We start from the raw sequence: 14,218 nt of genomic DNA on the forward strand, positions 1-14,218 counted from the left end.
ATATATTTTTTAAAAAATAAATTTTAATTTATATTATTCTCATTACTTTTATTTTATGTCTTCAAACGTTTTTTTTTTAAAAACAGGCAAATGAGTATTTTGAAAAAAAAAAAATAGTCTTAACATTAAATTTTTTTTATTTTAGAATGGTAAATCAGAGAGGTTAATTTCTGATTTATTTGCATAGTATTTTTAAAGATTAAATTTTATTTAAAATTTAATTTTTAACATTAAAAAAGATTTTAAATATGAGATTTCATTATCATCTTTAAATTAAATTCAATTAAGATTACTCTAAACATGTTGACGCTGTTAACTTCTAATTATGTCTGCTTTTAAGACAATATCATTTAAGAGCTTTTGTTTTATGAGTTGTATGACTAGGTTTGATTAAACAGGACTGGGCAGCTTTAGTTTTATGATCTGTGAGTACATGTGTGGTGATTCAATCTATTTTTTTTTAATTAAAATTTAAATACTTTTTATTTAAAATTATATTTTGATATTTTTGAGTTGTTTAAATATATTAGTCTAAAAAAATAAATTTTAAAAAATAAAAAATATATTATCTAAAAATATTTTCAAACAAAAAATATTTTAAAAAACAATTATTAATACACTTTTAAATTGTTTGCTTTACTGGTTTTATTTGCCAGTTTGCCGAGGCTATGGCAGCGGAGTGCAGACAAGTAGATAGTCTGTCGTATAACTGGAATATTTTCAAATTTTAATGAGCTTTTTTCATGGAGAAATTAGTTTGATTTTTATATATTAAAGAGGCAAAACCAAAATAAATTTATAAAATATATAAAAATAATTGTAGATACTCAACTATATATCAAAAAATAAAAGAAAATATACACTTATCCAAACAACATATATAAATATAATTAAAAAAAGTATGTAAAACTATCAAAACATCGAACTTATTCTCTTTTATATATTAAAAACAATATGAACTTTATGTCATAACAAAAAAAATGCAAATATTAAAGGTGTGCTTAGATTGTGAGTAGGGGTAAGGAAAAAAACTAAAAGATTAAACCAACAAAAAATAACTGAAAAAAATTTAACCACGAAAAAAAATCGATTAGAATTTTAAAAAAAATCAACTGGTTTGGTTTTAGTTTTATAAGCCTGAAATCGAAAAACCGAACCGAACCGAACCCAAGCTAAACGGGAAAAACCTAGTTGAACAGGTTTGAACCGGGTTTTTTTTCTAAAAATCCAAATTAAATTGAACCAAAATTAATATGTTTAAATTGATTTTAGTTATTTTTTTTAATAAAAATCAAACTAAACTAAAAATAATCTTAGTATTAACTACAAGTGGAGTTATAAAGAAGAGCAAGAGGGAAGGGGCGTGCAGTCGTGATAGTGAATTTTAGTGTATGAGTTTTTGAAAGATTATTTTTTATTTATATGCTTGTTATTGTAACATATTTTTTAATTTTTTAGTTCAATTAGTTTGTTAAATTAATTTCAAATGTTTTAAATCAAAACTGAACTAGAACTAATTTTTTTTTCTGGTTAGTTTCAAATGTTTTCTAATCGGTTTTTTTATTTTTTCTCTTGTTTCAGTGTTCTTAATTAATTTGTTTTTTTTTTTTAATATTTTCCTGTTTATTTAGTTTTTGTTTTTTCGCTCACATCTAGATAGCATGGAAGTGGCACAACATGATTTATGTGCATCTAGAAATCCGGATGCTTCTGAAAACAGGAAAATATCAATGGGCCTTTTCATCAAAACGGGCTCAAAGCCCAATGATAATACCTAAACCCTCTCCCTCGCTGCCTCTCACACTCCCCTCCTTCTCTCCCTCTCTTACCCTTTCCCCATTCTGCTTGCTCCGATCCCTCATTCCACAACCATGGCAACAACCTACGACTACGACGACGCTCCGACCAGACACGATGAACAAACCGGTCCAGACGGTTACGACCCATACTTCGTCCCGGACTCCGTCAAGTCCTTCGTAACACACTTGTACAGGCACATAAGAGAAAAAAACGTGTACGAAATTTACGAGATGTACGAAACCTCTTTCCAAACACTTTCCGACCGTTTCTTCAAAGACAGCCCTTGGCCTTCAGTCGATGCGGTCGCTAATTATGTCGACAATGATCATGTTTTTTGCTTGCTTTATCGTGAGATGTGGTTTAGGCATTTGTATGCAAGACTTTCTCCTACGCTTAAGCAGCGGATTGATAGTTGGGATAATTATTGCAGTCTTTTTCAGGTTTGTTTTATTTATTTATGTTTGTATTTCTTTTTTTCCCATGTAATGTGATAGCTGTGATTATTATTATTTTTAAAATTTTTTGTGATGTGTGTTTGGTTTGATTTGATAGGTGGTGTTGCATGGAGTGGTGAATATGCAATTGCCGAATCAGTGGTTATGGGATATGGTGGATGAGTTTGTGTATCAGTTTCAGAGTTTTTGTCAGTATAGGGCTAAAATGAAGAACAAGACTGAGCAAGAGATTGCCCTTTTGAGGCAATTTGATCAGGTAAAGCTTTTGTTTCTTGTAATTTGGGAATGGTTTTTTATTTTTAATGGTAGTTTGATTGCTGCATTGTTTCATTGTTGGAAGCATTGGAATGAAAGAAACAATGGTTAAGTGGAGTTTTATCTGTGGCTGTTACTTGTTGGAAGCTGGAGGTTTTTTTTTTTTTTTTTGACTGAGATGTGAAATTGGAATCTACCCTAAATATAAATTGAGGAGACAGCAACAGAGAAAGAGGAAAAATTATAATTAGATAGGTTGTTTTTAGGGAATACTGTTCCTTGTCTCTTTACTAATGCAAACACGGGTTGAGCAATGGAGTTTTAATGAAGGTGGAATCAGAATACACCCTTCTGGCGCTTATGTTGATGGATACTATAGTTTGATAGTTACCACACCCATGCAATCACACTTGGGATATGGTTGCTTTATTTTTTATTTTTTTAGTTTTGAATTGGAATTAAAGGATTTTTTACTTACAGGCTTGGAATGTGTATGGAGTGCTGAACTTCTTGCAAGCACTGGGGGAGAAGTCGATGATCATTCAGATACTAGAGCGGGAGAAGGAAGGTCTTGAACAATTCACTGCTACTGATGGGTATGATTACAGTGGTGGAAGTAATGTCTTGAAGGTTTTGGGATATTTCAGCACAGTTGGTTTGCTGCGAGTTCATTGCCTCTTGGGTGACTATCATACTGGCCTGAAGTGCTTACTTCCTATTGACATTAGTCAACATGGTGTCTATGCCACTGTTATTGGAAGCCACATCAGTACAATATACCATTATGGTTTTGCCAATCTTATGTTGAGGAGGTACGTTCTAACTATGTTTTGTTCATCAGCCTAAATTTAATAAATTTGTTTTTTTTCCTTTCACCTTCCTGTTTTGGAACTCCATCTCTGTCATTCTATTGTCTTTGATTTCGTCTGTGTTGCTCAAGCCCTTCGTTTTAGCAACTCTCAGTCTATGGTATGGTGCTGCAATGCCAGGAAGGTTTGTATGAAGTACATTTTAAAAAAAAAAAAAAAAAATTGATGTGAAATTGAGGGAGTAGAGTATTCTTAGACAAAAAGTAAGCCTGTTTAGCGACATCTAAACACGCAATCATTCACTGCTATCCCCTGTCCGACTCAATGATAAAAAGACCAAATCTTTTAGGTTAGATCCTTTGTTTCTCCTCAACTATCATTTTGCATATATAATAGTGTTCTGGGCTTTACCTGAATGAAACATTTTTTTGCTGTCCTTTTTGTTTCTTTTAATAGATATGTGGATGCTATTCGTGAATTCAATAAAATTCTCCTGTACATATACAAGACTAAGCAGTATCATCAGAAATCTTCACAATATGAGCAAATACTAAAGAAGAATGAACAGATGTATGCTTTGCTGGCAATTTGTCTATCTCTTTGCCCACAAGTGAAGCTTGTTGACGAGACAGTCAACGCACAATTAAGGGAGAAGTATGGTGAAAAGATGGCTAGAATGCAAAGATATGACGACGAGGCATTTGCTATCTATGATGAGCTCTTCTCATATGCATGCCCTAAGTTCATTACTCCCTCAGCTCCAAGTTTTGAAGAGCCTCTTGTAAACTACAACCAGGTATGCGTTACACATTTTATATGTTGAGCAGAGCTGCTTAGAAGTATTTAAACAGAAAACATATTTTTTGATACTCTTTCCTTCGTTAACCAGCTAACCTATATGGAAATCACTCATGAATTAAATTTTATGTATATGAACTGAGCTGCGTAGAAATAATTGAATAGGACTACATATTCATTTTTCTTTCGGTTGACCGGCTAACCTTTGTAGAAAAAAACTTTTCATGAAATTGTTTTGGCAAGAAACCACTGATTGAGCTTCAGTTCATGACAGAAGTCAAGATATGCTGCAGTCTATTGAAAGAATTTTGTTATAATAAATGCATATGCTGACACAATATTAAATTAGATGCTTAGAATCTACTTTCTTTGAGAAATAGGACTGGAGGGGGAGAAAATAGCAGCAGCGGCAGGAATCACACCAAGCTAAAGCAGCACATTATTTCCGAAAGTATTTTTTAATAATATCATCCGATTCATGTCATGATATGCTTTATATGGATAATGATAGCTCTTACAAATTCCAAATAGTTTAGCTCCTGCTGCACCTAAAACACTGTAGCTATTGGATTCATCAGCTTTCAGTACACAAACATTTACCACATGCATTACAAGACTGAAGGAGTCCCACTTGGTTTTGCCATTTGTTTATCTAAGCATTGTGAGTTATCTGGATTGGGCAATACAGATATCCTCTTAATTTATTCTCTTAAAAGTGATGGCTGCATATCAAGGAAGTGTCATTCCCTTTGTTTCCTTTTCATACATTCTAATGTTTTGACAAGGGCGAAATCAAGCTTTTGTAGCAGTTGATCCACTTGAGTAGTTTTCGTGGTCCTTCTGTGCCTGTGCATCTGTGTGATATTTACAAACTGATATTTGTCTCTGCAGGATGCTTACAGACTGCAACTGAAGTTGTTTCTTTACGAAGTAAAACAGCAACAATTATTGTCAGGTGTTAGAACCTTCCTGAAAGTGTATTCTGCTATATCCGTTGGGAAGCTTGCTAATTACATGGAAGTTGATGAACCAACTCTAAGGTGAGTATTTTGTTTTGTGGGCTTATTTCATTTAAACTTTGGATGACTGGAAATGATGTTTTCAACTTGCTGCTATTACATCTTACAGGACTATCCTGATGTCATACAAGCACAAGACTCATGCTGTTGATTCTGAGGGAAAGATTATATCGAATGCTGATGTGGATTTCTACATTGATGATGTATGTCTTTTTGTATTGATTATGCCATCTAGTTTGTAGATTATTTTTTATAAAGTTGTGCTTGAAAGTTTCACTTGATTTTAAATTTACGCAATAGCATTTTCTCGGAGTTTCCATTGTCTGCAACTACCTGGACTTGTTGATTTTGTTGACAACATTGATAAACAATTCACTGAGCCTTTCATATTTTCATTAGAAAGTCACATCTGTGGTTGGTAAAATCCATATCAACTTGCATAACTGATCCATGCTAGCCTATCAAAAAGCACAGAATCATGGCTATGTGCTCATTTTCTGGTCATAATAATTGACTCTGGGGGCAACCAATTCTTCTTGTTATCATAGCTTCCTCTGAGTTGTCCACGCTATAGGCCCATACATTATGCGATTTGTTGGATGTGTGCCTGTTGTGATTGCGTTCAACTAAGTAATGCAAGTTAATTTACATTCTAGATATATTATAAACGGCAAAGTGCAGTTGGTTGTATTTATTTTAAACTTTGTTTGTTTGTTCTGAAATCGCTTTGTCACTGCAGGACATGATTCACGTTGTTGACACCAAACCAGTGAGGCGATATGGTGATTACTTTTTGCGGCAAATTGTTAAGGTATATTCATTTTCTTGTTAGCTGGTGTTCCAATTTTATACTAATGCTGATATGCGCCTGTCATGATTTTTTTCCGTTTCCTTTTTATGATACAGCTTGAAGGGGTGATAAATGATATGGATCGGATAAAGCTGGAATGAGGCACATAACTCCTTGGAATTTGACCTGCCAGAAACTGCATCTAGTGACTTCATTTTTTACTGTGTTTTGTTGCTAATGTTGGCATTTTTTCTGCCTTGTCTATTTTTAATTTCTGAATTAGTGCAACTTTGTTAGCTCTGAAGTGTAATCTTCAGCCCCTGCATTTTGGGCCCAAAAAAGAAGAGAGAAATCAGGTTGAAGGATCCTTGTCTGCTTCATGCTGTTGCTATGCGATTCCCATAGTTCATGAGATATACAAGTGGCACTATTCTTTGTACTTGGATTCTTGGGATGATTTTATGCTTCTGTCATTGTGATAATGATGCACACTGGGAAGGGTGAGAAGAAAAAAAGATTAAATTGAGAAAACTGAAAAAAATAAAAAAAATGAAAAAATCAAACTGTAAAAAAATTTGAATAAAATGATTAAATTTTGAAAAAATTGATTGGGTAGGTTTGGTTTAGTTTGGATTTATAAGCTGAAAATTGAAAAAATTAAATCGAATTTAAACCGAAAAAAACTAGAAAAAAATTGAGCTAAATCAAAAAAACTAAGCTAAATCAAAAAAATTGAGCCAAATTGATTTTTATCCTACAAAATCAAATCGAACCGAAATCGGCCAGTTTGAATAAGTTTTAGTATTTTTGAAAAAAAATAATTTCAGTTTGGTTATTTTTTTTTTATAAAAACTAAATCAAACAAAAAATAATCATTTTTATACACTGAGATGCCCACTAGAGAAATGAACAAAATGACAAGATGGGAGATATATTTTTATTTTTAAATCATTTTAATGTATTGGTGTTAAAAATAAATTTTAAAATTAAAAAAATAATAATATTTTAATGTTTTATTTTGAAAACCAATATTTATCATGCTTTTAAATTAAGATGCAATGAAAAAAGAAAAAAAAAACTTCTTTTATATAATAAATAATTTAGAAAAATAAACAATCATACCATGTTAATTCTATTGCATTTGCAGGATAACAAAATTATTTCATAAAAATGGTCATGTCTTTTGGCATGAAATCTCTTTACAAAACGATATATTGACAAATTTACACCAATCAAGATGGACGAGCATTTAAAACAAAAAACTAATTCTGTAAACTCTTATATATTCGTCTCATATCACCTTACTTTCTAATAAAAACACAACATAAATAAAAATGTTTTACAACAACCAACGTTAAGCTATCAATTTTCTTCGATCAATCAAGATTAAACATGAGCAAAAACAATAGGGCAATAAATTATATTTTTTTTATTCATTTGTGCTACTTTACACGCATAATTTTGCTCCACATCCTGTGCCATCATAAAAAAACCTCTCTATACATTAAAATTATGTAAAAAAGATTCCATTACTCATAGCTACAAAATACTTTTACTTAATTATGAGAGTGTACTTCAACTGGTCAGGTTCTAGATTTACTCTATAAAGATCATTAATTTGAGTCTCACAAACCTCAGGGCTACTGAAAGCTTATATGATCGTTAACTTCAAGACTTGTAAAATTAATTGAGATACGTGCAAGTTAGTTTGGACACCCATGTTTATAAAACAAATACTTTTAATTACATGCTCTCAAATTTTTCACTATAACGCAAGAAAAACATGTTGGGGAAAAGAAAGAAAGAAAGAGGAAAAACATAAAATTTAAGAAGAAATAAAGCATTTTTAGAATGGATATTATGTTCTTCTCTGTTGTGAAATTGTTCTTTATTACTTGTACGTTATTTATTTTTATTGTTGGAAATTGTAATGGCTGTAATTTTTTATTATTATTTAAAAAAAAGGAATTTCAAAATTTTTAAATAAGATGTGATATGGAATTTCTAAAATCACAGTCATTTAAGGAATTTTTTTTTAATAAAATTGTAGGTATTGCATTTTCCACCTTAATATATATGCGCTCATTACAATTTATATTTTATTTCATATCTATGATTAGTATTTAAAAGTATATTTTTATTAAGGTTTTATATAATCATTTTGTACTTGAAGTATCAATAACTCCTTAACTAAAGCATGTTTTTTATAATAACATACCTAATAATATAAAATATCTTTAATTTATGGTAAATGTTCATCTTAAATGCAGGCCTATCACATAAATGAAAGGATTGATTGATAAGTTTAAGTATTGAAATTGAAAGGATAAAGAGAGGGCTAAACTTAGAAAAGAGATGTTGGTGCAGTTCAAACTAGAACATTGTTCAGTAATTGGGTCATATTCTCAAGTTTCTAGATGTCCAAATGACCTCAAAGTTTTGAAAAAAAAAAATCGGTAATACATAGGCCTACAACTTTCATGTGGAGTTCAAGATTTAAAAAGACTGTTTTCAAATCCAAATTATAGCAACAATGGAGAAGTTCGAATCTATTCTGCAGGCCATATACTGTTCAGTATTCAACCTATATCTCGAGTTCTAGAATTCCAAATGACCTCAATTTTTTTTTTATTGGAAAATATAAGATAATTTCCTATAACTTTTCATAAGTATAGGTGGTTCCAACTCTAATGCTAATAATGACGTTTTATTCAGACAAGAAGATAAGGATTTTCACTAAGTAAAGAGTTGGCTACCCACTCAATAATTAGTCATCAAATCAATAGTTTTAAATTTTGGCCTATAAAAGGAGGCATTTGCCATACATTTAGGGGCTTGGTTGTTCAGATCAAGAACTTGCTCTTGCTTTCTCTTTATATTTTTTTTTGTAATTCTTAAGTTTTGTTTTCATTAATATCTTGTTTATGCTTTTCATTTCCTTTCATTTACTTAGTTAACTTGTATCTTATTTATGTTCTTATTTTGTTTATTTATGTTTCTCTTCTTTATTATGTTTAGCTAAGTTTATTATGTAAAGGTGAAAAAGTTACTCTAATGGTGTAAGAATAAGTATGGTGTAAACTCAACATGGACCTTAATGTTTAATATTAACATGTCTTATCCTTTTATCTTATTAATTCTTAATACCTTACTTGTTAAATGGTTAATCTAGATTTGTGTTGTATAACACTTGGTACAACAAATGCTTGACATTCTCATAGCCCAACCGTATGGTATTACCTACACCTGTGCTATGAAATGAACTTGATTTGTTATTAACATAAGTTAGCATTATGAATTGCTGATAATATTTAAAAGTTTGGTGTTACGTAAATAAGATAATTAATATGATTATGTTAACAATTTATAATGAGCTATTAATGACAAATCATCCGATTGAAACATCATTTGTGTGTAGTTTCCAGTTGAGTAATAAGAGTTTATATTATACTTGCTTGAAATACCATTAGTGGATCCTCTAACCTTGACATTTGTTTTTATAATTGTTTAATCCTTACATTAATCTTCCATCTCAAAGTTCTCATCAGCTTTTTCTTTTTCTTCATTATTATTTGTTGTTGTTGTTATTGTTGTTGTATTATTGTTATTTATAATTTATACAATTAACCTCCTTGTGATTCGACCCCGGTCTTGCCATGTTATTTATTATTTCGACACTCCTGCATTTGAGAGAAAACATCAATATTTTGATCATGTCAAAATACGTTTAAAATCACGAAAATTCGTTGCTAGCATTTAAATTCCAATACATGAACGGTCATTAGTTTTGAGAAATGCTACTCCTTCTATATTAATTATATACATATTACCTACTCTTCTAAAAGAAAGAATTGGGAGCTCCTTTGGGCTAGTGAAGGAGGAGTTCTTTATGATTTTTAATTTTATTTTTATCAATTTAATATTTTATTTTAAATTTTTATTTATAATTTATTTTTCTATAATATTATTATTATCTCAAACAAATATCTTTATATTTGGTTGATACTTGATTTTTCAAATGTTATTTTGACTAAATCCTTTTTAGTTTTTTTTTTTCCAGTTTTATCCTTCAATATTTTCATTGATTTTGAATTGATCTTCATAATTTATTTTTGGTTTACTTTATATGAGGTTATTGCAATTTGAAACAAATATCATAATACTTGGTTAATTACTCAATTTTGCGAGTACATATTTTTTATTATTGTATTATTAAGTAAAAAAAATAGTTTTTTTTTTTATTAAACCTTGTGAGGTCCATGATCTAGATTGCAAGTTTGACGAATTAAGCTGTGAAACCTTGTTGATTCTAACATTTCACCGTCTCAATATTAAAAAAGAATATTCTTCTTGAAATTTTAATTAAAGTTCAAACCATGCTTTTTACATGTTGTCCGTGTTGCTTTTATATTAGTCAAGTCGATAGACTAGGTCATGTTAGGAAAACTTCCACGCAAAATAATTTTAAAACCTAGGCTATGTAAGGATTTTGTTGAGAGATTTGATGGTTGACCATCATTTGATTGAGCTATTTTTTTTCTTTTAATATTTTAAAATTCCATCTTTCAATTTTTTTCTTTTGATTGAATCTTTTTTGTTTTTCTTTTCAATTGCATCCATTATTTTTTAGTTGATTTGAAATTTATCTTCATAATTTGTTTTAGTTTGCTTCCTATAAAGTTATTGCAGTCTCTAACAAATGTCTTGGTATTTGATTGATGTTTAATTTTACAGTGTCTATTTTTGTTATTATTTTTATTTTTTTTAAGCTAAACTATATTTTTTTCACTCAATTCATCTGAATTTTTTTTGGACTCGTCAAGTTGATTGGATTATTTCAAGACAATTTCTACACAAGTTATAATTTTAAAAACTTGGGAAAGAGACAAGTAGTTGGATAAAGAAATTTCAAAATTGACCTATTAATTAAAGTTAAATAATAATACAAAATAGTTTCCAATACATGATTTTTTTTTTCAATGTTAAAAAAAATGTTAATATTTGCGGGGCATGGCGTGTGGGAGCAAACTAGTGTATTATCGCAATTAATTATCTCAAACAAATGACATTAAATAGTCAGTCAACTTGGATTAAATAAAGTCCTCGTAAGCCTCATTTTGTTTCTGATTGTAAATTTGGGATGTTGCCCTTTATATGAAACCTTGCCTTTCAATTTCCACTGGTCTTGTGTTTTTAAAGGTATTGGTTGGGAGACCAAATGGTGGTTATGACTTTTGACTGATTCTGAAGCTAATTTTCTCGACCTCTGGTCTTTGTTCAAAGACGAGCATATTGTTCTACCAAAAAAGAAAAAAAAAAAAAAAAAAGAGAGAGAGAGAAAAGAAGAGCATATAGGAATGGGCACACCACCCCCTGCTGCTCGATGTCTCCATGACTGTTAGGTTGCCTTCACCTTGGTGTCTTCTGTGTATTTTCTTGTCTCCATCGTTCATCTAACTTTCAACGAAGTGCAAATCCCACCCTCTTGCATTCACAAAAGCACACCTGAGCATTCTTCGATACGGTCTCTCTTAACCACAAAAACGACATCAATATCACCGCACCCACCAGCCCCCTTTCCTGACCGGCAGCAGCTTAGTAGAGCATGCCGGCGCTGGAATTTCAGATGGGAAATAAGCTTGGAAGGAGCTCAATACTCTACTGCCTACCACTATTGGTTGTTGTGATAGCTGCTCAATACAGGTAGATTCAAAACCAGCAATGGCAAGGTGTGCTAGGTGTTGCTTGCACAGCTCAATCAGGATAGTTAACCTGGTAATTCTCTTGTGTGGGATTGGAACGATCATATACTCCCTTTGGCTTCAAAAGAAATGGGATGAAAGTATTTCCAAGTTCCCTCTCGGGTCATCTCCTCTAATACCATGGTAGGTTTCCGATCTCCACTTTCTCTTCACAACCAGACATATTCATGAAAATTAGCAGCTTTTGCCTGTGGAAATTGACATCACTAGACAGATGATTCAAGAGATCCAAGCAAAAGAGTTGCTCGGGCATCTGACCCAGCCACTCTCAATTTCTGTTTTCAGGTTTATATACACTTTTTTAGGAGCGGGGATTGTTGTCTGCTTAAGCACCATCGGTGGTTATATTATAGCTAATTGCATCAGCAATTCTACCCTTTGTTTCGCATCCTTTCTACTTAGCTTCAGCAAAACTGGAAGAACAAAAGAACCTCTGAGATTTTCCAAGCTTCATCATTTCCAAGGACTGTTTAATCATTCATGATATTCTTAATAAGCACACTTTCTGTCCTTGATAGAGGGAGTTCTCCTTTGGTTGGATTTTGCTAATAAGTTTGTAGTCTGCTTACATATAATTTCTTTCCTTGACTTAGATTTTAGTATATTGTTGCCATCTGCTGCCTTCTTTTCCTTGAAGTTGCCGTCATCGTTGCAATTTTTCTTTCAAGATAGACTGGGGAAAGGTATGCAATTGCTCTATTTTTGAATTAATGGATACACGAAGATGCAATTTTTGTACCAAACATGTTCATAAGACTTCCTAATCAACGTTCAAATGATATCAACTGGAATAGAAGTAAATTAAACTAAATTACTCTCTATAGTTATGACCACAGCTTATTTCAAGCAGTTTGAGACTCTGCATCTATGGTTTAGATTATTGTAAATTCTCATTATCTGAATGCTAGGAAAGGACAGAATGGCTCCCACCCCCTTTTCCCTAACATAGACAAAGAAAATGTTCTGCAATAGTCTGGAATACCCACCCTAAACATAGACATGCGTGCACTCAAAAAAAATTAGTAAGGAATTTTCCTGTTCGAGAACTCTGCTTCTCATCGCCATATTTATCCTCGTCTTCCATCACAGCAAATCACTACATATACTGGCCAGAAAAAAACACAGACTTTGAGATTCTTATGTCGTTCCACGTAAAAGATAAGTACGCGCAATCATGCTCTTGATTATGGTAGCATCAGGTAAATTCCAAGACATAAAGGCTTAATAGTTTATGGCAGCAGTGTTCATTTTGAACATAATAAAAAGATTATCAAAAACTTTGTGATCAGTGTGTTTTTGGTTTGTTATCCCTGAAAAGTAGAAAAAAACTTACAGTGGTGAAATTCATCGTTTTTCAGATCTGTGTTGTAAATCAACTTGCCCGCCATTCTTTTGGCGAAAAGTAGGTAACAGAGCCAAAACTCACTTTAAACAAGAGGTGGATCCCCGGTTTAAATTAGTCCAATCCTTTTTAGTGCCAGCAGAGTCTCCCAGGATCTGCGGAGGGCTCTAGACAAGCTTGCAGAAGATGTGGGACTGTAATTTCTCTCTAGCGAGGCCAAAGAAGAAAATGCACGCCGAGAGGCATTTTTTTCAAGTATTAAGAGACTACTAAGAAAGGAGATTCCAGAGAACAAATACAGTTTATTAATTTCCTCTAACCTCTATTTCAGTTGAGCACAAAACAAATGTTTTTGGCAAGTAGTACATTGTACAAAAGTAAATTGTAATAATAGTAAGATAAAATATATGTTGGAAGAAATTTTGTGTACGTTTAAGGAAAGCCTTGCAAAAATTGCATCACTTTAAATGCTCCTCCTAAGATTGCTTCCTTGACTCACCATATAGCTCGATTGTCTCTTTTATGCAATATATTAACCCATTTTTAATACTTATTAAACTTAACTCGGAAAGTTGACTTGATAAAAAGCTCAGATCAAAAGATCATAATTTAAAGAATTATTTTTAAAGAAATATTAATAGGTTTTGAACCAAATGCTATCAATTTTTAATTGGGTTGGCATATCTATATTTTTTTTATTAGAACAATAAATTTTTGATTTTAGATTATTTCAGTATGTTGTTCTAAGGGAACAATATTAAGAGGTCATTTATATTGCTCTACTGGATGCGAAGAGGAAACACTCAACAGCAAAGCTATCCAATCGCCACCCATTCAGATAAACTAGCCGGGAAATTCATACCCCAGCTGGGATTTCACATTGCTGAGCAGGGTTTACAACCAACAAAGCAGGCAGGCATTGAACACCTTCGCATACATAAATTATAAATAATTAAAAAAAATAAATGACAGAAAATCATTCGAGAGACAAAAAGTTATCAAAATTACATTAAACAGAGAAGCCAAGCATTATTTACATCAAAGACATAGGGCCCCTTGTATAACATTTAGTTAGCGTTTGAGAATGCAACCTAAATCGACAAGTTTGACATAAAAATTTAAAATTTATATCTATTATTATTATTATTATTATTTATTTTGATATATTGATATTCAAAATATATTTTT

The 14,218-nt window shown here is 31.5% G+C and overlaps 1 protein-coding gene and 1 long non-coding RNA gene across 2 annotated transcripts; both read left to right on the plus strand.

Moving 5' to 3' along the window:
- The first annotated feature begins 1,791 nt into the window (after window positions 1-1,791).
- LOC118062328 (uncharacterized) lies at window positions 1,792-6,365 on the plus strand. Its single transcript, XM_035076027.2, has 8 exons — window positions 1,792-2,240; window positions 2,353-2,511; window positions 2,991-3,322; window positions 3,776-4,115; window positions 5,009-5,157; window positions 5,246-5,339; window positions 5,876-5,947; window positions 6,043-6,365. Exons 1-8 carry the CDS (start codon window positions 1,872-1,874, stop codon window positions 6,085-6,087), a joined length of 1,560 nt encoding a protein of 519 aa, XP_034931918.1. The 5' UTR covers window positions 1,792-1,871; the 3' UTR covers window positions 6,088-6,365.
- A 4,859-nt stretch (window positions 6,366-11,224) lies between these two features.
- On the plus strand, window positions 11,225-12,372 carry LOC140954919 (uncharacterized). Its single transcript, XR_012168573.1, has 3 exons — window positions 11,225-11,811; window positions 11,974-12,073; window positions 12,289-12,372. It is a non-coding gene; the product is annotated as an uncharacterized lncRNA (long non-coding RNA).
- Window positions 12,373-14,218: the final 1,846 nt, after the last annotated feature.

Source organism: Populus alba, chromosome 18, assembly GCF_005239225.2.
Source record: "Populus alba chromosome 18, ASM523922v2, whole genome shotgun sequence".
In the NCBI taxonomy this organism is placed as follows: domain Eukaryota; kingdom Viridiplantae; phylum Streptophyta; class Magnoliopsida; order Malpighiales; family Salicaceae; genus Populus; species Populus alba.